The sequence below is a fragment of the Apiospora phragmitis genome (genome assembly GCF_038363925.1).
Source record: "Apiospora phragmitis strain CBS 135458 chromosome Unknown utg000009l:1.0-1189150.0:1.0-1190623.0, whole genome shotgun sequence".
NCBI lineage: Eukaryota > Fungi > Ascomycota > Sordariomycetes > Amphisphaeriales > Apiosporaceae > Apiospora > Apiospora phragmitis.
The window spans coordinates 1,052,108-1,075,990 of record NW_027117408.1 but is presented as its reverse complement, the minus strand read 5'-3'; the positions used below and the strand labels follow the sequence as shown (position 1 = coordinate 1,075,990).

Genomic DNA, 23,883 nt, shown 5'->3' with positions numbered 1-23,883 from the left:
TGTAATAGCTACATCATTCGTTGCAGCATCACATGGCAATCAGCTCAAATCCTTAAGGAGAAAGGGCACTTACCTGGCATCATCAATATCTGATACAAGTCCACCCGCGCAACCATATAAGTCGCAGGTGGTGATGTCTTTTGGTGCCGCCACCCATACTTATCTTTTTACCCACTGGCCAATTTGCGGACCTTATCTTTGCTGAAGTCGTCACGTAAGAGCGGACAAGCACCATGGCGCCTTCAGCCGTTAACGGTCATGGCTCCTTTGAACAAGCCAATGGACGCACCAATGGCTTGGGCAATGGTGTCAGCGCCAATGGCATGAATGGAACACCCAATGGTCACGACACGAACATGGATGGGAGCAGCACCAGCGGCGGTGGCCACCATCGGGTTGGTGATGCGTTTCCAGGAGAGACACCCTCTCCGACCAATGGCGTGAAGATGGAGACTCCCGAGCCGAAGACGAAACCAATGCCCCTGGCTATTGTTGGCATGTCGTGCCGCCTTCCGGGGAACGTGTCCAGCGCGGCCGAGTTCTGGGAGCTCTGCGCTCGGGCACGGTCGGGCTACACGACCATCCCCAAGTCTCGGTTCGACACGTCGAGCTTCCAACACCCGAACCCAGGCAAGGCCGGGTGCCACAATCCAGTGGGCGGACACTTCCTGAGTGACGAGTCTGTCGACCTTGCGGCTTTCGACGCCCCTTTTTTCAGTTTGACAGAGAAGGAGGCTATCTCTATGGACCCGCAACAGCGCCTGCTGCTCGAGTGCACGTTCGAAGCCCTTGAGAATGCTGGTGTCCCAAAGCATACAATAGTCGGCAAAGACGTGGGTGTCTTCGTAGGTGGCTCGTTCCCCGAGTACGAGTCCCACTGCTTTAGGGACACGGATCGGATCCCAATGCATCAAGCTACAGGTCAGTACGGGGAGGAGAAGGCGAAAGAAGCATACGTCGAATGAGAGCTGATGTTTAAATGACACATGCAGGTTGCGCATACGCAATGCAATCCAATAGGCTGTCGCATTTCTTTGACTTGAAAGGACCCAGCTTCACCACAGATACAGCTTGTTCATCCAGTCTAGTCGCATTGCATCTTGCTTGCCAGAGTTTGCGAGCGGGCGAGTCCAGCATGGCTGTTGTCGGTGGTTGCCATTTGAACATGCTTCCTGAGTTTTGGATCTCGTTTGCCAAGTCCAGACTGTTCTCAGATTCTGGGAGGTCTTACTCATTCGATAATCGAGGAACAGGCTTTGGACGGGGCGAGGGCTGCGGTATGATCATTTTGAAGCCCCTCGAGCAGGCGCGACAGGATAACGACTCGATTCGCGCCGTCATCGTGGGGAGTGGCATCAACCAAGATGGGAAGACACCCGGCATTACAATGCCATGCGGGACAGCGCAAGGTTGGCGTTCCCCGACATCAAAGAAGCTGTAAATGGCTCACTGACCAATCGTGACAGATAACCTTATGAGACAAGTATATGAGAATGCGGGCATCAACCCTTCGGATACGGGGTTCATCGAGGCACATGGCACAGGAACGAGAGTTGGTGACCCAATAGAGGCGACAGGTACAGATCCCAATCCTGCATCTCGTAATCAGATCAAGCTAACCCGGTGTTTGGTAGCCATTCACAACGTCTTCGGCGCGAACCGTTCAGCAAGAGACCCCTTACTCTTGGGATCCGTCAAGTCCAATATCGGCCACTTGGAAGGGGCATCGGGAATCGTCGCCGTCATTAAGGCAGCCATGATGCTGGAGAGGGGTTTCGTGCTGCCCAATTACGACTTCACGCACCCGAACGAGAAGATCCCGTTCAAGGAGTGGCACATGAAGGTCCCCGTCAGTCAACGTCCTTGGCCGCGGAATAAGAAATACGTGAGCGTCAACAACTTTGGCTTCGGGGGCACCAATGCGCACGTGGTCCTGGAACGCCTTCCCTTCACGCAGCGAGGGGGGCCGAAGAACGACGCGGACTTGAAGGATGAAGATCCCGGGCGGATGCTATTCGCGCTGTCAGCCAATGACAAGACCTCACTTGAGTCTGTATTGAAGCAGCTGGTCATCTACCTAGAGCAGCGCCCGGAGATGTTCCAGAAGGACTTGATGAGCAACGTGGCTTATACACTATGCCAGCGGCGGTCTCTCCTACAGTGGCGTGTAGCCATCCCGGCCAAGCGCTCTTTCGACTTGATCGACGCTATCAACAGCCAGAAGTTTGTGCCCGGCAAGGAGAGCGACCCATTGCGCATTGGCTTCATCTTCACAGGCCAAGGAGCGCAATGGTATGGAATGGGCCGCGAACTTTATGACCAATACCCAGTCTTCACGAAAGCGATGGACTACGCGGACCAGTGTTTAGTATCATTAGGTGCCACATGGTCTCTGATCGAAGAACTGCACAAGGACGAGAAGAGCACTGCGGTGGGCGCAGCTCACATCAGTCAGCCATCATGCACTGCAATCCAGCTGGCTCTGACAGACCTACTATTCTCCTGGGGCGTCCGACCTACGGCTGTGACCGGACATTCCAGCGGCGAGATTGGTGCAGCATATGCCGCTGGTGTCCTGACCTTCGAGGCATGTGTCGCGATAGCTTACCACCGGGGTCGATTGATTCCGGTGCTCAAAGAACAACACCCTGAGCTCCGCGGTGCGATGATGGCTGTGGGCGGAACCAAGGAAGAGTTTGAGCCGCTTTTGTCGGATATCAAGGACGGGAACGTCAGGATCGCGTGCTACAACAGCCCGAGCAGCCTCACCATCTCAGGGGATGAGGCTGGTATTGACGAGCTCAAGGCTATCGTCGAGGAGAAGCAACTGTTCAATCGCAAGCTCTTCATCGATACGGCGTACCATTCACACCACATGGGTCTGATTGGAAAAGACTACATGCAGTCCATCCGCATGGTCGACGCACCGGTGTCCACTGAGACACGCTTCCACTCATCGCTGGTTGGTCGACAGATTGATGGTGTGGAATTGGAGCCTTCTTACTGGGTGCAGAATCTAACGTGTCCGGTGAAGTTCAGCGAGGCGGTCCAGAGCATGGTTGAACCAATGGGTGAGCATCGAACCGGTGTCAACATGCTGGTGGAACTTGGTCCACACTCCGCTCTCCAGGGACCCCTGAAGCAGATCTTGAAAGCCGCAGGTGGGCCTGCTGCCAAGATACCGTACGCTTCCATGTTGGCGCGGAAGAAAGACGCAGTCGAGACAGTGCTGGAAGTAGCGGCCACTCTCTTCACCAAGGGCGCTGTACTAAACTTCGAGGCCATCAACTACCCCAAGCCGACCAAGTCGCCTGTGCTGCTGACGGATCTGCCACGATACCCATGGAATAAATCGTCCAAGTACTGGCACGAGTCACGCATGACGCTTAAGCACAAGAACCGAAGTGTACCTCGGAATGATATCCTAGGTACTGAGGCCAACTTCTCCAGCGACCTTGAGCCGACCTGGCGCAATATCGTGCGACTTGATGATCTGCCATGGTTAGAGCACCACAAGATCCAATCCCTCACCATATTTCCCATGTCGGGGTACATCGCTATGGCAATCGAGGCCGTTAGGCAGCTGGCGCTGGAGGCCGGTGAAAATTTCGACCACTACCAGCTCGAGAACGTAGTTGTGACGGCGCCGTTGGTAATCCCAGACGAGGATGTTGAGCTTATCACGACATTACGGCCGCATCAAGAGCGTACCCCAATCGTGGCCTCCGAGACGTGGAGGGAGTTCCATATCAATTCCTGGACCAGCAGTCAAGGTTGGAAGGAACACTGCAAGGGCTTTGTGGTAGTTGTTGATCGGGACACGAACGACGTCGATGGCGACAAGCGGGCCAAGGACACTAGCGAACTGCGGGAGGCTTCCATCAAAGCCGTCAACCAAGGTGCCTCGAAAGCTGTCGACTCAGCGCACATGTATGAACAATTGGCAGAACTGGGTGTTTCGTATGGCACAGTCTTCCAGGGTATCGCTGACGGGTCGGCATCCGACACTTGCTGCAAGAGCGACCTCATCGTACCGGATGTGGCCAAGGAAATGCCGAATCACCACATAAGCAGCGCTGTGGTCCAGCCCGCATTCCTCGAGTCATTGATATCCATGTACTGGCTCGTCGTCGGCCAGGCACGGCCGAGTTTCGACATGGTTTATCTGCCTTCCTCTGTCGACCGGATCTCAATCTCGAGAGATATTACCGAAGCCACGAATGTCGTAGGCCATAAACTCCAGGCATTTTGTCAGGGCACCAAATCGAGTCATGGCACACAGCCTATGAAATTGACCATGTTCGCTGCGTCGCCTATGGATCCGCTCGAATCCCTGATCATATTGGATGGCCTAACAGTGACACCTATCCTGGATCGCGAGGCGGAAGCACTGAAACCTCACCGAGAACTGTGCTACAAGCTTGACTGGGAGCCAATCGTCACTGAGTCTGATAACGCCGGAGGTAGCGAGCCCAAGATACCGGAAACTGACGTAGTGATTATCCACGCCGACACGCCACTTCAACGCGAACTCGCCACGAGTTTGGCCGATGTTCTACGGTGTGTTACCGGTAGACGCCCAGCAACCGGTAGCCTATTCAATGTTAGCGTCGATGACAAGCTTTGCATCGTTCTGGCTGAACTCGAGAAGCCCCTGCTCTCCACTCTTCGCGATGACCAGTTTGCGGCCCTGCAGAAGATCTTGACAGCCGTACAGGGCGTCTTGTGGGTAGTACGCGGTGCATACGACCACGCGACATCGCCCGATCTGAACATGGTCACAGGACTTAGCCGTACAATTCGTTCCGAGACTCTCTTGCCCTTCGCGACTCTGGATCTCGACGGCCAGGTCATATTGTCAGTGGACCAGATGCAGAAAACCATAGTCAAGACGTTCTCAACTGCTTTTGCAGCAAGCAAGGCTTCCACCGGCGAACTGGAGTTTATGGAGAGAAACGACCAGCTGTTAACCCCGCGTATTGTTAACGATCCCGATATGAACGAGATCGTGCACAATGAGATCAACTCAACAGCACTGCGATCAACCCCATTCGATCAAACAGACCGGCCCTTGAAGCTGACCATTGGCGACCCTGGCATACTCGAGACCTTACATTTCACCGATGATGAAACACTGGCTGCATCAGTGGGATCAGATGAGATCGAGATGCAGGTTCGGGCAATTGGTGTCAACCACCGAGATCTTGCAGCGGCTCATGGCAAGCTCGCTAATACCGAGTTCGGGTTCGAGGCAAGCGGTGTCATCACAGCCGTCGGCAGCGACGTGACAGGTCTGCAAACAGGTGACCGCGTAGCCGCTCTCGCCATCGAAGGCGGCGCCTTTGCGACCAAATTGCGGACTAAAGCTGGCTTCACATTCAAGTTGCCCACGGACATGAACTTCCAAGCCGGTGCAAGTCTTCCACTAGCGTACTGCACAGCTTACTACTCATTGATTGAGCTCGGTCGGCTAAGCGAGGACGAAAGCGTGCTGATTCATGCAGCAGCGGGTGCGGTAGGACAGGCTGCCATCTCACTGGCGCAGGTGGTTGGCGCCGACATCTACTCAACCGTGGGAAGCCCTGAGAAGAAGCAGTTATTGATTTCCAAGTACGGCATTCCTGCGAATCACATTTTCTACAGCCGCAACCTTGCATTTGGCAACTCGTTGCGAACGGTGACGGCCGGGCGGGGTGTAGATGTTGTACTGAACTGCGTTGGCGGCGATGCCCTCAAGGAAAGCTGGCAGTGTCTCAATAAGTTTGGGAGGCTTGTCGACATCGGCACACGGGACACCGACGCGAGCACTCGCCTAGAGATGGTCCAGTTTGAGCACAACGCAAGCTTTACGTCGGTGGATATGATGTCCTTGGCCGCCGAGAGACCGAAGATCATGCAGCGACTGCTTACTGACGTGTCAAAGCTCGTCAAATACAATAAGATCCGGGCCGTATCCCCTATTACCACATATCCAATCATGGAGATCGAAGGGGTGTTGAAGACACTCCAGAGCGCCAAGTCGCATGGAAAACTTGTTGTGGTTCCTGGACCAAGTGACAATGTCAAGGTGAGTAACTTCTCAGATGCATTGGATGAATTGTTGGGCTAATGTGCACCAGGCAACGCCGCCCAAGACGCCGCGGCAAATCCTCCGCTCTGACGCGACATACATCCTCATTGGAGGCACTGGTGGTTTGGGCCGTAGCATGAGCAGATGGCTGGTCAGCCGTGGTGCTAGACACCTCGTGTTGTTGTCCAGGACCGGCTCCGCCACCGGTAAAGTCAAGGAACTGATTGACGAGGTCGCCCATCTTGGAGCCGAAATTGTGGTGCAAAGGTGCGATGTTGCGAATCCCGCGGATGTGGAGAACCTGGTGGCCTGTGAGTTGGACAAGATGCCTCCGGTGCGAGGCGTGATTCATGGAGCCATGGTTTTGCGAGTAAGTTCTTCGTCTATTGGCTTGCACACTGAGGTGGTAGACAGAAGGCTAATGTGAAACCCCTGCAGGACGTTCTTTTCGAGAAGATGACTTACGACCAGTACACCACGGTCATCGAGTCCAAGGTGCAAGGAGCATGGAACTTCCACCGTGCCCTATGTAACGCACCGCTGGACTTCTTTGTCGCCATCTCATCAGCCGCCGGCGCGGTCGGCAACCGTGGCCAGGCAGCCTACGCAGCCGCCAATTGCTTCCTGAACGCATTCGTCCAGTACCGACTGTCGCAGGGATTGCCGGCGTCGTCCATGGATCTGACTGCCATCTCCGACACTGGATACCTCGCGGAGGACGCGGAGAAGGCAGCCGAAGTCGCCAAGAATCTCGGGGGTGACACGATCTGTGAGGCCGAGGTACTTGCACTACTTGGCACCGCTATTGATGGACGCATGGCCGCGTTATGCAACAACCATACAGTAACGGGCATGCGCATCACACCGAGCGCGCAGCCATTCTGGACGACGGACGCCAAGTTCAAGCATCTCCGCGAAGCGGCCGAGGCAGCAGCGGCCGCCGACGCGTCGCTGGGCGCGTCCTCCAAAATCGTCTCGTACAATGCCGCGGTGAAGTCGGCCCAAAGCGCGGCCGAGGCGGAGCAAGTGGTGTGTGACGGGCTGGTATACAAGCTGGCGGCGGTCATGATGATGGAGGAAGAGGATCTTGACGTGACTCGGTCTCTGTCGTACTACCCACTGGACTCGCTGGTGGCCATCGAGATCCGCAACTTCATCACGCGCGAGTTTGAGGCGACGCTGCAAGTGCTTGAGCTGTTGTCCAGTGGATCTATCCAGACCTTGGCCAAAGCGGTGTGTATCAAGAGCAAGCTGGTCGGGCTTTCTGGTGCTGCTCCTTAGAAGGACGGTGGGAGATTTTTCGCTTTCTTTTGTTTCCGGGTCATTCTGTTCGCAGACCTAAGTACATATGTAGGTTTGGGTGGCGTGCCCCAGTCCGTGAGGTGGAACTGGCGGTCGCGACGTGTTGTTTCTATTAGGGAAGAGCGCGTCACAAGTGTGGTGCTCAACACCTAGCCTTAGGCGACTTCTCGCTAAAATTATGCCCCGCACAGCGCCTGCCAATCCATCAACCACCACAGCTTGCCCTGGACTTGCGCCTGCCTGCTCCGTCGCACCAATGCTGCTCACGAAACAACTTTGAAAAGTTGGTCGTTGAAATGCGATACGCTGCTATATTCTGAAAACGCTCATCTTGAAACGATCAAAAATATGGGACATTAATTGATCATTACAATTGGTATAGTTTTGCAGACAAGAACAAGTCAACTATTCCATAGTGCAAGGGGATATTACAAACTATCATGTGCCAATCACACGCATACATCCTGCAAATCACCTGCTATTACCATGCATTTCGTACACTACTCCTTGATGGTCGGTCGTTCCCGGAATATTCGAAAGCTCTTGTGGTGGCGGTGGCGAAGGAACACCATATCCACTACTCTCGACCGGGGGGAGGACTCGAGGGGTTCTGGACCTGCCAGCCGTTGGTTCCCGGGATCTTGGAAAGCTCTTGCGGACCGCTGGTATAGGTGGCGCCCGAAACCGGGCGATAGGTCCGTAGGTGTGATTTGAGAAGGTGAATGTGACAGAAGGTGTCCTCTGGCCTATTAGAACGGGCCAAGTAAAACAATATGGGCTATTGCTATCTGGAAGAAGTAAGCAGAGAGACAAATAGATCACGGTTTCTGGTACGATGCGCATGCAGATGTTCTATCATGATGGCCAAAGAGAGGAAGGGACTTGTTGAAGAGAAACCTACGGGGTGAGGAAGTAAATATTATGCATATTCATCAGATTGCACCAAGTAACACTAGATACATGCCTCTTCGTATATCCCGTCGAGCGCCTAGAATGCCTAGAATGCCTAGAGGATGACGGAGGAGGCAGTACGAAGGTTAACCTTTAATGTAATCCGGAACCGGAGGCTTTTAGAGGTATGAGCCACCCGGCCATACATACTGGAGGCTCTCTGGTAGTCGTCGTTTGGTCGACTGGCATGCTTCCTCCTCTTTGGTAGCTGTTTTGGAATTTGTCTCGCGGTAAAGGGGTCAATCCCCTAAGCTTGATAAGTCAAGTAGCGTGCGTGACCTGGGAGATCTACCGGTACAATGTTAGGGACCGAACAATGTGTAGAACTATAGCTTCCAGTCCCAGTGGCTGCATCAAGCTTTCCACACTGCCGCCACAATGATTTAGTTCTTGATCTAGGGTCTTCGCTTCCGAATGCTCGGGATTTCTTTGAAAGTCTAGACCTCTACCGCCCACCAGATTTGGGATTGATACCCAACAAAAAAAACTAATGCTAACCATAAGAGTAGATCTTTGCATCATTTTTGGATGTCCAGTGATCCAGGACATGTTTAGTCATTTACACAAACTCCTCAGCCCCTTTTCTAGTGTAGGGGTACCCGGGCCCCGTATGCGAATGATTCGTCGTGAGGTGCAGGAGAATCAACTTCTCTTTGGCACTCTATCCCGGCGATTTATATTATCGTGGAAAGGATAGCAAATCGTCAGCTAAACTAGACACTCTGACTATGAAGTTCTCCTTTTATTAGTCGGGGATCGGTACACTGCCCCTTGACTTCCCTATAATATTACCTATTCACTATCACGTGTACCGGTCATAGCTTCATCACATTACTTTCTTATTTCAACCGATCAGACCCATAGATCGGGTGTAATATGGTATTCGGATAGACTGTCTTAAGTTATACACGGAATTGCAACTAAACTCCCTCCTGTTGGCGGGCAGCTCAACGCCTAACAGAAGGAAATACAGAAGGCCTTAAGGATCGATCCTTAACTCACATTTAGTGTTCTTCTGTCTACGAGAAGAATGAACTGTTGGAACAGCTGGAACTGAAGCTATCTATATTGCTTTAAAAGGGGTGCCACGTACCTGCGCGTACGAACTCCTTTTCTATTTTATTAAGAGGGGTATATAATACCCCTCGTAGCTCGTATTAAAAATAAATAAAAATAATAAAATAAAAATAATTAAACCCCGATTAAAACCGGAATTACCGTATATACGAGAGCTTATTTAATATTAATTAATAATTATTTATAGCGATTATAAATTAATAAGAGTAAAGAAACGGTTTTACGCCTTTATTAATGTAAAAACGACCGTGTTAAAGAGCCCCGAAAATTTCCGCCTATTAGAAATTCGGAGGAAGAGCCGAACTAAATTAACTATACGAGGAGGAACCCTTTTTCCCGAGTATATATTATAAGGAAGAGATTAGGTTCCGAATTATACGCGAAACTAATTAAGCTATATATAATTATATACTTAAATAACTTTATCGTATAATTTATAAAATAATAACCCTTATTAAAAATAGAATTAATTACGGTCGGCGAATCGAGACCGAGCCCGGACGTACCGAACCTAGATAGATCGACGATTTTAAACCCCGAACCGTTTATATATAAAGAAGTATCCTAAAATATTAGAATCCCTTTAATAGTTTAGAAAAGGAACGTTAACCTCGCTTTTTAAGAACTCGAACTTTTAAAAATACTTTTCGAAGAAACTATACCCGAACTATTCACGACGTACTTTATATAATACTTTTTAAAATATTATATATTAAAAATAAAAGGAACTTTCCTTTAAAAAACGTTTAATATAAAATTTAAAAAATAAACCGAATACTAATTCGATTAAATTAACCGTATATTTTAAAAAGAGCTTTATTATTACCTCGAAAGAAACGGAGTTAATATACCGATAGGCGGATCCTTTAAAAGCAAGCTCGCACGACTAGTACCACCGGCCGCTCCCGTACACCAACAGGACACTCCAGGCCCGACGTCTAACCCTGGATTCCTAAGCACCTAAACGTCGCAAGACATCGTCCCTTTTCTTTCTTCAACTCCGGTACTGCCGGACCAGACCGTACGATTATCTAGTCCAGCGTACGTTACGGAATATAATATCCCTTTAAGCCGAGCTATCTATAACGGCAAAATCGATCAAAATAAGGTCGTTACTTTTTTAAAGGTGTAGAAGAAGGAAAAAAACTATACCGATAAGCTGTATGACATCTTCTACGATAAAGTACGGATATTTATTAGAATATGCCGACGGCTAGATATACTAAAAAACTAATATTATATAATTTTCCTAAATATTTTTTCCGGCCGTACGAGGCATTCTATCTTAACTATATCGGACTCGAAAAGAGATAAAACGAAATATATTATTTAATAAACTCGTATTTTAATATAATAATAAATTATATATAATATTTTATAAATTAAATAATAATTTCTTTTATATAAATAAAAAATAAAAACGCCGAGAAATAATTTATCGAGGTTTTAAAAATCTTATTAAATAAACTTTAACTCGTATAACGAGCTCTCGAAAAAAGATTCGAAAAAGAGATCGCTCTCTATACCTTAATTATACGAGCTTATCGAGGAGTTCCGGAATTTATACCGGCCCTTATTAATTAAAAGCTAATATACGAAGCGTTATTTTCGAACTTTCGCGTATCGCTAAATATAATAACGGACTAAATATTATCGGAACGATATTTAACGAAGGAATTATATCGAAATTTAATTATAAATACGTACTTAATTAATAAACGGTTTATAAATAACTATACGAAAAGAAACTAACTAATTTACGGTAATAAATTATTATATAATAGCTAATTACTAGGATAAGAAAGGATCTAGCGACCCGCCGGCACCTTCCGACTAAGATGACTATATAAGAACCGGAAATTCGAACGAGGAACTTACCGAATCTGCCATAAGTAAGGCTATTAATTAATAAACCACCTAGCCGAAAAGTAGTCCCGAGCAAAGAATTAATATTTCTAAGCGTATAATAATATTAGACAAGGCCTCCTTTTTTAAAATAAATATAAAACGTTCGATTAAAATTAAGAAAAGGATAAGGAAGAGCTAAAAAACAATAAAAAAAAGTATAACTACCTCGATCTAGAAAATATATAATAAGGTATTACTTATTTAATAAACGTTGCGTTTTATTACCGGCTTATTAATAAAGATATTTATTTAAAAACTACCGTATAAGCTAACTAATTTAACCTTAACAGCCCGTATAACTAGACTTATTAAAAAGAGCTTTAAAATACCGGCGCCGCCTTATTTTTAATAATCGGAAAGCTTTAAATAAAGGTTTATATATAAAAGAACTTAGACGTATAAATTAATTAAAGCCCGAAAAGTATTAAAATTAAGTTTAAAAGCTTAAATCTTATTTCGTTAATTAAAATAATTAATATATAAAATTTATTAAAAATAATAAGGTATTATATCTTAAATATTATAACTTTTTTTTTAATTTTATTATATAATATTAACCGGCTTAAAACGTATTGTAATAATATTTTTAATTTTATTATATAAAAATACGGCGAAATACTCTTTATAATTAAGAAATAAGGACACCCGTTCTTTAATACCGGCCGTATAAAAACGACGTTATATTTTATCGAAAGATAGCTTTAATACTTCTATTAACGTTTTAAATACCCTCGCACGGAGAAGCTTTATACTCTCTTAAAAAACGCCGGCTATAATAATATTAACCTTACTATTTTCGACGAGATTTAGAAGTTCTGCTCTTAATATTAAATACACGATCTATTACTATAAAGATTTAAATTCTCGTTATAAAACGAATACGACTTTAATTATAAAATTATTATAAATATTATTTAACGTATCCCGCAAGCGAATATCCTATATAAGCGAATATCCCACTTTTATAAATTTCCTTATAGCCTTAACCTTTTTTTATATTCTTTTACGTCCGAAAATGCTACAACTTTAGAAAAAGAGTGATATAATTCTAACGTTTTAAGCGCTCTAAAAAGACTCAACTTTAAATGTACGAAAGGCTGTATTAATCTATTACGTCTTATTGAAAACCTTATAGTGTAAACGAAATAACTAACCTATACGACGCGAAATATTTACGAATTCTTAAAAGCTTTTAAATTCTAAAAAAGATGCGATTATTTGATATATTATTAATTTAAATACGCGATCGTTTTTTCCCCGGCTAAGTAGTATAAAAGATATAGCGAATCGATTACTTAGTTTACGCGACGCGGGACGCGTCGGCGTTAATTGGGCCTTTAATTTCGTACGATAATAACTAGACCTCTGGACACGTTTTAATTAAAAAATCGATTATTAAAAAGTTCTTTATAAAAATCCCGACGCGTATCGCGCGTAGTTTACTTTCGTATAGAATATAATTTATAAATACGGGATTTAAAAGGAGGATATCTATAACTTTAATAAAACCGGCTTTCTTATAAGTTAAATCTCGTCCGAAATAGTTATAACCACCTCCGATCGACGCGGAAGGCTTAGGGTAATATAGTAAGGGAACCGGGAATAGGTTATAATTATTTAGGGCGTCGGATTACACGGTTACGCCATCCCTCCGTATATTATCTTTACCGGGAAAACGTACCTCTCTTCCTAGTACGAAAACAGCCTATTGCCGAAGGATTGGGTGATCGCAGTTACTAAAAATAGCTAGACCACGAATAAAAGAGGCGAGGACTAGATTTAATACTTTAATTAATATACCAGGTCTCATACGAAGGGTCGTTATCGCCTCTTAGTCCTAGACGGCTACGAAAGTTACTACTCGATAGCTTTCGAGTTTTATTATAAAAAAAACTCGATTATTATACTTTATATACCTTCTTATTCGTTATATAAGCTCCAGCCTCTTAATATCGGCTGTTTTCGTGTATTAAAAAGGGTGTACGGGAAAAAAATTAAATGTTTTATACGGGCATATATTACTTATATCTTAAAGGAAAACTTCTTACTAGCGTTTTTAAAAACGTTCTAGGCGATTTTTACCGTTTCGAATATACGAGGAGGCTTTCGAGGGATAGGACTCGTTTTATATAATCCGGAATATATTATTTCATAATTAAATGTAAAGCTACGTACTTTAATACCTCCGGGGACATCTTTCGGCCTACTTCTTCCTTAAGAATTAAAAACTTTAAATAACCCGATTAAAGCTTAATCCCAAACCGAATACGTTCGAAACCGTATTATATAATATTAAAATAATTCTTTAACGTTTATTTTAATTAGTTTTAACTAGATCGTAAAGGTTATAATATATATTATATACCGAATTACTTTTTTAAAAGGTAAGAACGCGATATTTTAAAAAGTAAATAAGATACTTAGCCGGCGCCGCCGTACGAAAAAGAAACGGTTATAAAATAAAGGATCACTTTATATATAAACTAAAAAAAACTTATAGTTTTAAAAAGATATTAATAAATAATTATAAAACGAATCGCGTTAAAGGAGTAATTATATAAGGACGTTTAGGACACGCTTATAACGCTATAAAATTTGCGGAGAGCCCGGGCATAATACGCGCACTTATCAGAATAATATAAAAGTATTTAGAGATAAGGATTCCGATTAATTTTAATATTTTAAATACGTTATAGTGAAATTAACTTATATTTTATTAAAAAGGGTATAAAAGAATAGGATATTCGCTTATAGGATACGTTATATTAACGAATAAAACGTACTTTATATAATTAATTCGAATACGTTTTTTTAAGCGGTTATATTCCTATATTCGCTTAATATATAAAATACTTAAAATACTCTTTATAAGTATTAAATATATATATATTAAAGACCTTTTAATTATATCTCGTATAATCCGGGCACGTATTTTTAAAAAGAATTTCGAAATTATATATAAATAATAAGAATTACTTATAAATAAATATTTATCGAAACTTATTAAGTAATAAGTAAGGTTAAACGAGCGCATATTTCGTTACGTAAAGCCTTTAATATTTTATAAAAAAATTATAGTTATTATATAAATACCGAGATAATACTTTAAATAATAATTAAAGCTTTAAACGATACGGCTAGCCCTAATAGTTTAATTCCTACCCTGCTTATATTCGGAATATACCCTCGTATCGACGGGAACTCACCACTATTACTAAAAATCTAAGTACGAAGAGAAACCGTATAAAAAATAATAAAGATACTTCGGAAAATACGTATAAATATTAATATCTACCGAGCTCTAAATACCCGAAATATACCAGCTATTTATAATATTTTAATACTCCTGCTCCGGAATAAAGTCCTGGTTTAGCGGGAAAAAGAAAGATAAACCGGACTATATAAAATAACAGTTATTAAAGACCGTACAATCCGGGTAGACACCTTAAACGGTTTAAAAGCCTTTTAAGTAACGTAAATTAAGCCGTACTACTAGGAGGAAGCCGGAGAACTACACGATTAACCGGAATTAGAAATAGATTCGGAATAGCCGGCAAATACCCTAAATACCGAACCGATAGCCGAAGAAATTACGGTAACTCCCGTACGACGCGGCCGAGAATAACCTAAAAAAATATCTACTCCGGAATATTCGAGCCGCTATATTCCTTATTTAAAAAGAATAAAAGAATTACGATTTAATAATTAAGCTTTAATAAGACGGGGTTATTACTTCGTCCGGATACCCGTTCTAAAAGTTCGACGTAGAGGAGATTAATAATCTCGCCTTATAAAAGGTTTTCGAATTTATTCGATTCGACCCGAATAAGTATACCGGCCGGAAAATCTTTAAAACACGGCTTATACGAGAAATTAAAAATAAAACTACGAAGCTATACGAGAAGTCTAGGCTCGTAATATAAAGCTATAAAGATATAAAAAAAAAGACTATTTTAACTTAGTTATTAATAATTCAGCGGATGAGCTAAAGACTCCTTTTAGCCCTCGGACCGACCTTAATCTAAGATTTTAATATACGAGGCGAGTTACGCGATATTATATAAACGTATACTTAATTACACGATAAATTAAACCGATTAATTTATATACACCGCAACTTAGAAAGAGCCTAGGAGACCTGTAACCGCTGGGCACGTACGAGAGGGATGGAGTTCGAACTTAAAAAGAGCGAGCTTATCCATTTTACTCGAGCGCGAAAAGCTTGTACGCTATAAGTACGACTCGGGGACGCTACTATTTCGCCGGTAAGCTCTACGAGATTCCCCGGCGTATAACTCTATCGGAAACTATAATAGAAGGATTATATCTTTAAAATTAAAGCGAAAATGGTAACCCAAACATTAGCTCTTACCAGGCTCGTAATATCAACGTGGGATGTTCAGTACGAAGGGCGAAAAAGCTTTATACGAAGGTAATACGCAGCGTACTCGCATACGGAGCGTCGGCTTGGTACAAAGTGGCCGATATAGAAAAGGGGCTAGTCCGTAACCTCACAATAGTTCAGAACTCCTGTCTCCGGACCGTGACAGGGGATACAAAGCGACCCCCCAATGCTACCTAAAGACTAAAGCGGCGGTTCCTCCCCTCGACCTCTATCTAAGTACGAAGGCAGCTAGCTTCGAGGTACGCACGGAGGCTACCGGGAAGCTACAGCTCTTACGTGGAGCTTATATAAAGGCGGCAAAGATTATTAATAGAGAATGTAACGTAAAGAGGAGGAGATAAAAGAGACCTTAAAGGGCTACTAGCGAAACCCTTAAAACTTTATGGCTAAGCGACGCTTAACTGGCGTTAATTAAATATTAGCTAGGCGGTTAAACGGTCGAATAAACGTTTAAAAAAAATAAAAATAAAGATGGTTCCACGCCGTTACTTTTACGCGAGGCCGCCGCGAACTAGCTATAAAGTCGCCGCTAGACTGGGGAGCGTGCCGTTGTTATAACGATATACTTAAGCACGAAGCGTCGGTTTTAATATAAGCACGTACCGGAAAAATAGGACTTAGGTCGTTCCTGTTTACCTGCCGGGTTTTAAACGTCCTAACGCCGCTATATAATTATAGTAAAAGGCGGGAAATAGTTAAATACCTAATTCTATATTATAAAGACCTCGAGGAAAGGCAAAAATAGTTAATTAAATAGTTAGCACCTAGTTTATTACGAACTCGCCGCGATCTAGCGGCGTTTATTATAAAGAAAAATATAATAAGGGTAATTATAAAATAGCTCCTACGGACCGGTTAACTACCGCTATATAAGCTAGTAATAGAGATCAGGGAACTACTTAAACCCGGATAATCTCTTCAAGCCCTAAAACAAGGGTTACTAGGCTAATAAGTAAGAACTAGCACGGTAACGTCGAGCACGTGAGGTAGATTTTTCGATATCAGCAGCGTATATTTTTAGTCTAGTTTCGGCACGGTTTATTATACGAGGGACTAAATAGATATACCGAAGGCTTTCAGCCTACGGCGTACTATTAATAATAATAATAATAATAATTTATATACGTTTATTAATAAAATTAAAAACTTAATACTTCGAAAGGATATTATTTTAAATTATATTACCCCTATACGGATTAATAAAGTCAGGATTTTATTAATTTAAAACGTATTATAATTATTATATATAAAATTTAGAAATAATTATATTAATATATAACGCCTATTTGTTATTATTATAAAGGGACCGGATACCTTCGGCATTATAGTAATATAAATTAACGATACGTTTAGTTTTATTATAACCCCTTTTTTTTAAAAAGAGGAAAAAAAGTTAATAGAGGAATAATTCCGTATAAAACTAAAAAATATTTTAACTAAAAATACGCCGAGCGAGTTTAACGGAAATAAGATTTAATTAAAATAGTACGATATTTTTTTTAAATAAAAAGGATAGGTTAATTAATTAAAGCTTATCGACTTAAAAACTATTGATAAAGGCTAGTAGTACGTCTTTTAACGTACGAAAAGGGTATATCTCGTATTTATTTATTAATTAAAAATAGCGTATAACCTATTTACCGCCGCTTAAGTATAAACTTTAAAGGATAAAGATATCGAAAACTTAAATATACGGATTAATTAATAGATTTAAAATTAGACACGTAACTTAAGAAATATCTCGCTTAACCTTTATTATATAAAGATATATATCTTTACCGACGGCTCGTTTATAAATAACGAAGACTTGACCTCTTAACTCGGATACCTAATCTTATTAAGCTAAGAGATTTATCGTACGAAAAATAAATTCTAAATTTAGGGTAATATTATCCACTAGAGCTCGATTAAATATAAAAGAGTTACTAGGAATATATTAGCTAACGAACTATATAACATAACCTCCGATATAAATAGCGGTATTATATTAATTATTACGTTTAAAAGAATCGTATAAATACTAAGATTTTAAGATATTTCGATAACCTTTTATATAGACTCGAAATTATTTTATAACTACTTAATTAAGCTAGGTACGATAAACGAAAAGAGGCTTATAATCGATATTATATCCCTCCGGGAGTCGTACGAAAAAAGGGAAATATTAAAGGTCTACTATATCGATAATAGAGACAATCCGGTAGATACCTTCACTAAGGTATCCCCGAATAAGGCCCTCGAGTAGCTAGTCTCGACGAACAGCCTCACCGTACGTACGGAAGCGTATATCGAGAGGCTAGACTCGCACGGCGAGTAATTAAAAAAGAAGAGATATAAAAGGAGAGAGAAATTTCTTTTATCAATCCTTCTTTACACAGTTACTGCTAATATATTTTATCTATTAGGTATCGTACGAAGGAATATTTACTTATAGGACTGCTCTTACTAGTCCCTTACGAGGTGTGACGCATCAGGATATACGACGGTCCCCCCCACTACTGTTACTACTTTCGGACGAACGACTGGAATAACCAATCGAGTAGATCTGCCACCTGACCAAAACGACGTCAAGAAGGTACAGCATCACCTGTACGGTTCAGGCAGGTACCTAATACCGGATTGGAGCAACCCAACCGTACGAGACCCTCGTAGAGGGAAGACTCGTATCCAAAAGGGGAAACAGGCTGATTCTATCGCCAAAATAGAAAACTGCCAGTGTTAGAACAGCTGGAACTGAAGCTGTCCATATTACTCTAAAAGGGGTGCTACGTGCCTACGCGTACGAACCCCTTTCCTGTTTTATTAAGAGGGGCATACGATACCCCTCGCAGCTCGTACTTAAAATAGATATGAACAATAGAATAAGAACGATTGAACCCCGATTAAAACCGGAACCACCGTACGTACAAGAGCCCATTCAACATGAACAGCGATGATTGGTGCCACATGCCATATTTCTAGATGCCCGATTTTGCGATACTTATATCCTATAGAATTCATACTTGTGATAAATCACTTGTCGATGCCCTTAGATGTATGTCCCGGGAGCCAAATTTAAGAACAGACTCATGCGGCCTGGGTCCTTACTTGACAATCCAATTACTAACTTGAAACGCACGCTTCCCTTCCAGTAAAACGTCCTGGGTCAGCATGACTTACTAGAGTTGGTGCCGTACGTTGTAATGCCTTTAGCGGCAAACTGGTGCCCTGCTGCAGCGTCCACTGGCCTTCTAGCGCAATTCAGATGCAGGACCAACTGCCGAAAAGATGTATTATTCAAATTGATAAAAGCGTGCAGATTCCAGATATGCTGGAGTCGACTGGCTAAATGCACTTCAGGGCTGATTCATTGGTCGGACCATACTGGAGCTGTCTCCTCATCAGCGGATTGAGCCAATAGCAATCCAAGGTCAATATTGCAATATACAGCAATGGACTCTGCTGTTGGAGGTACCAAGATGCCAAGGAGCCGCGGATATCGGGAGTTCTAAACTGATAACGGTCGTCTATGTTTCCCATCATGCACCATTGAGCAGGCTACTGGCCGTGTATGCATCCAGATTGCTATATTACAAATGACCGAACCCGGGCTTAATGTCAAGGTCCTGGTCGAGGGCCTGCAGATCACCTTTGTTTCCTGCGATTTTCAAGAGTCAAGCTTCTGTTTGTTCCTTATACACCAGTAGATCTCCCTTGGATTCATTACATCGGTAGTTTGATGATGATGTGGCAGTACCTCGCAGCCACGGCGCTCCTCGCGGAGGGTGCCCTTGGCCAGAGCCTGGGTTCCGCATCATTCCTGCGCTTCGGCTGCTCCCAGCTTGTCGTCGAGCGTGTTGATCCCCTCGTGGCGCCGGGCCTCAACCCGTCTCCCCACGTGCACCAGGTGGTTGGAGGCAACTCCTTTAACGTCACTGTATGCTGGTCATATCAAAAAGGAGGTGGACGCGATCAATAGCTGATATCGACATTTCTAATAGATGGACCCAAGCACAATCGACCCGCCGGTTCAGTCCACGTGCACATCTTGCATCTACAAGGAAGATACAAGCAACTACTGGACCGCGTCGATGTATTTCCAGTCCCCCGAGAACGGCACCTTCAAGCGCGTCCCTCAGATGGCGAACGGCCGCCTGAACGGGACCCTCCTGCCGCAAGATGGCGGCCTCACGATCTACTATATGCTGCCGTTTGGCGGACGCAACATGAAAGTCACCGCATTCCCAGTGGTGAGTCCCTTCCAACCCCCCTTTTTTGTCTTCTTGTGGCGTAGCCATACCCGCTAACAATGCAACTGCAGGGCTTCCGAATGCTCGCAGGCAACCCGATGCTTCGCAGCAAGACGGGCATGGCGCCCGGCATCTGCCACCGTTGCCTGGCCAAGTCCGACCGTACCTCGGGTGGCGCCGGTGCCCCCTGCGACCGCAGCGACACCGCCACCTTTCCCACGACGCCGTGCCCGGGGGGCATCCGCGCCACCATCATTTTCCCGTCCTGCTGGGATGGCAAGAACGTCGATAGTCCCGACCACCAGAGCCACGTGGCGTACGCGCCGGGGGGTATGGCGCTCGCAGGCGACCGGTGCCCCAGCACGCACCCCGTACGGATTCCGCAGGTCATGTACGAGATCATGTTCGACACGACGGAGTTCAACGACGCCAAGTACTGGAAGGACGGGAAGCAGCCGCTTGTGTACAGCTTTGGTGACCCGTAACCCCTCCCCTGCCGACACCACCCTATATGTGTTGAATGACTTAGCTAAGCTCCCCTCTTCTTGTAGCACTGGCTATGGCGCCCATGGTGACTATCTTTTCGGCTGGAAAGACGATGCTCTTCAGCGTGCCATGGATAGCATGGGAAAGACTTGTGGTAGCGAGTACTGCGACCAAGTCCTTACGATCCAAGATGGTAAGGACGCCATTGGATGCACCAAGTCGCAGCAAGCCAAGGAAGACGTTGGCTCTGGTGAATGTGAGTACAGGATGAAATTGACGTGCATAGTCAACCAGCTGACACTGCTACTAGGGATCACTGAACTCCCCGGCGGTACCCAGGTGGCCTGATGGACTTCGCTGTTGGAAATCAGATGCATGGAAGTTAGGTATCTCCAGCCAATCTGATCGTCGTGTACTTCTTTGCTGGTGGATTGGGCATGTTCAATGTTACCTTAAGCAATTGATCTGCATGTTGTTTCTCCACCAAACTCGCTGCTACTCCATGATTGCTTACCTATCTTGGAATGCCCCGGTCCTGTCTGGACGACGATAGGGACGAGTACGTGCCCAATATCTCCGCACTTGGCTGCTTGGGGTGTTTCTCGGAGGATCGCGTCTACGTCATTCGTATGTACATAAGTCCCTTGCATAAGATCCCACCGAGTTGCAACCTCAACTCTCTTGGCTGTATTCCAGTACTCCGCAAGTGCTAGTTACATATATGCATTGTGTCGTGTATAAAAGGACACACCGTTGGCTTCCAACCAGTACATCAGTCACATTAAACCTACTTACTGTGATAGCCACGTCTGGATTACCAACTACCCACGGCAACAATGGCACACAATATTGACAAGATATACCAGGAGGCGGTTGACTCGGGCCTACTTCCCGGCATATCTGTGATGGCAGGAGACAAGAATGGTTAGTGTTCCCTAGTGCTGATTGTTTGGTTGAGCACTCCCAGTGATCAAATGAGCACCTCCAGTACCATCGATGGAGTGTCAAATGTCCTTCAACGGGCTAACGATTTCCACAGGTAACATTATCTACTCCAAATCCATTGGTGTAGCAAGCCAGAAGGCGGGCCGCGACCTCCCATTCACCGCATCCAACGTCTGCGCTCTGGCGTCTATGAGCAAGCTCATGACATCAGTCGCCGTCTTGCAGTGCGTGGAGGACGGGAAGCTAGATCTCGACAGCGACGTCAAGCCATTACTCCCCGAAATAGGAAAGTACGACATCATCACCGGATTTGACGACGAGAAGAACTCGGCCGTTCTGGAGGAGAGCACCGCGACCATCACCCTGTGGATGCTTCTCTCTCATACCTCCGGCCACGAATACGACTGGTTTGGCCCGCTACTGGCCAAGTGGCGAGCTTCACGAGCCGAGGAACTATGGACCGGCCCTACGGTCGAGAACAAATCGGTCCTCCATTTGGTCTTTCGTCCTGGCACCAGCTTCGCGTATGGTGCGGGGCACGATTGGGCCGGCAAGCTGGTGGAAGTAGCGACAGGCGATACTCTTGATGCCTTCGCGCGGGCACGCATCTGGAAGCCGCTGGGGATTGAGAACGACCTGAGCTCTTCCTGAAGTCGCGAGAATATATGACGGACAGGATCGCCAACATCAGCACGCTCAACGAGAAGGGCGAGCCGCCGGCGGTGAACGCGGCGACTTTCGACATCCTCTACGGTGGAACTGATTGCCTTGGGGGCGGTGGCCTCCTCGGCTCCACGGAAGCATACCACACATTCGTCTCCGCCGTCCTCCGGCGTGACTCGCGGCTCCTCAAGCCGGGATCGTATGAGGAGCTGTTCCGCCCGCAGCTCGACGAGCGCCAAGAGGAGGAGTTCAACAAGTACATTGCCAGATCACCTATGCACACCTCGTTCCTCGGCATGGCCATCCCCTTGTCAATCCGACGAATTTGGAGCTTTGCTGGTATGGTGGTCAAGGAAGGCGAGACGGGGAGATTTGCAAAGGGCATGGGCATCTGGGGTGGTGTGCCAAGTGTTGAGTGGTTCATCGATCACGAAACTGGGCTGTGTGCTACAATGGTATGCCAAGTCATCCCACCCGTGCATCCACCTGTGATGGCGCTACATGCCAATTTCCAACGCGAGTTGGTTGGCATGATCCACAGGAAGGATGGAGACATAGATAAGAGCCTCTCGGCAAGCGGCACCTTCAATACAACGATCCATACAGTTTTGGGGACAGGCTGAAAGACGATGGGGATGACGAAATTCAATACACTACTCAACTCAAGCAGCGTAGCAGCGAGGGGTTAGTGCCGCCAACCCCTCTAACCTAAGCATTTATCTCATCACGCGTGACAGGACTTTGTGGCAGAAGTTGCGGTAGTCGTTAAGACATTACTGAACGTGAATGGAACCCTGACCCTCCGTCCAACATCAAGTGGGCAACACTGCCTACCTGAGTAAGGTAGTTCCGGCACTAATCCATTGATGGCTGTTTGTTGGATATGTTTCCAGACTGTCGGGTGCGTGGTGAGAGGGGTGGTGTTGATCTTGGAGAGCTCGGGATTTCACGACCGTTCCAGCAGCCGCTTAGCAGTTTCACCCCACTAGTCCGCGGGCCGCAAAGTGCGGCTCGATGATATACTTAACAATGCAGACACCGGTCCGGTAAGTACCTACACACCGAAGTCCAAGCAAGAATGCGAATACCACTTCTGCGTCAGCTCGATCTGCGCCCAATCACTGATGCGACTGCCTATGTTGTTGAAGACGGCAGCGCAGAGCCCGAAGAATTGGCGTTCGCGTGGTCTGGCCCGCCCCCATGGATCCGGAAGACATTCCTAGAGAACCCCGACAGCGTGATGAACCAGAACGAGCTGTACGCCTCCTCCAAGACGGTAAACTGGTTCGTGGCGTCCAATTATGCTAATTTTTGGGTTTAGCAACTCGAACTATTTCATCCGAGCCCTCTACTAATGTGGCTTGTGGTTTTTGACGGGTCGGCCCATACCTACCCCACCCCCACAGCAAGACAATCAGACAATGGAAAGTGGGACTGATCTACCAAAGACAATAAATATATTAGCCCCACCTCCGTGGCCCGACTAATCTTCCGATGTTCGGCAGACCCATCAACAGTCACTGGGCAATTCAACCTTCCCAATCTCCAGCCTCCATGCAATCAACATCACTTTCAACAGCCACAACCCAACATCCGCATCACAAACACCCCCACACACATTCATCCACCTTATTCTTCATCGCGTCTCTATTTCCTTCTTCCTTTCCTTCCTCCTGTTTCCATTTCTTCCTTCCTTGAAAGCTCTTAGTACTCCTTGATTGAATCGGACCAACGGATCACGCCGGAACCTGTCTGTATCGCACATCACAGATTACGGTCCGACGCCCTGGTCATGCTACGATTCGTCTAAGGGTATCTCTGATGTTTCCGAGGCTAGGATCTGGACC

The 23,883-nt window shown here is 45.4% G+C and overlaps 3 protein-coding genes across 3 annotated transcripts; all 3 read left to right on the top strand.

The window, feature by feature from the left end:
* Positions 1-233: 233 nt before the first annotated feature.
* Positions 234-7,351, top strand: PG994_009814 (polyketide synthase; the record flags this gene model as incomplete). The annotated part of the gene is made up of 5 exons (XM_066861223.1): positions 234-921; positions 1,485-1,577; positions 2,028-6,067; positions 6,120-6,440; positions 6,509-7,351. The coding sequence occupies 5 exons, from the start codon at positions 234-236 to the stop codon at positions 7,349-7,351; spliced, it is 5,985 nt and encodes a 1,994-aa protein (XP_066713393.1).
* Positions 7,352-19,437: 12,086 nt separating this feature from the next.
* Positions 19,438-20,776, top strand: PG994_009813 (uncharacterized protein; the record flags this gene model as incomplete). The annotated part of the gene is made up of 5 exons (XM_066861222.1): positions 19,438-19,629; positions 19,694-19,942; positions 20,014-20,423; positions 20,494-20,684; positions 20,739-20,776. 5 exons carry the CDS (start codon positions 19,438-19,440, stop codon positions 20,774-20,776), a joined length of 1,080 nt encoding a protein of 359 aa, XP_066713392.1.
* Positions 20,777-21,264: 488 nt separating this feature from the next.
* PG994_009812 (uncharacterized protein) lies at positions 21,265-23,391 on the top strand (the record flags this gene model as incomplete). Its single annotated transcript, XM_066861221.1, has 5 exons — positions 21,265-21,352; positions 21,468-21,937; positions 22,015-22,491; positions 23,139-23,320; positions 23,358-23,391. The coding sequence occupies 5 exons, from the start codon at positions 21,265-21,267 to the stop codon at positions 23,389-23,391; spliced, it is 1,251 nt and encodes a 416-aa protein (XP_066713391.1).
* Between the last annotated feature and the right edge of the window lie 492 nt (positions 23,392-23,883).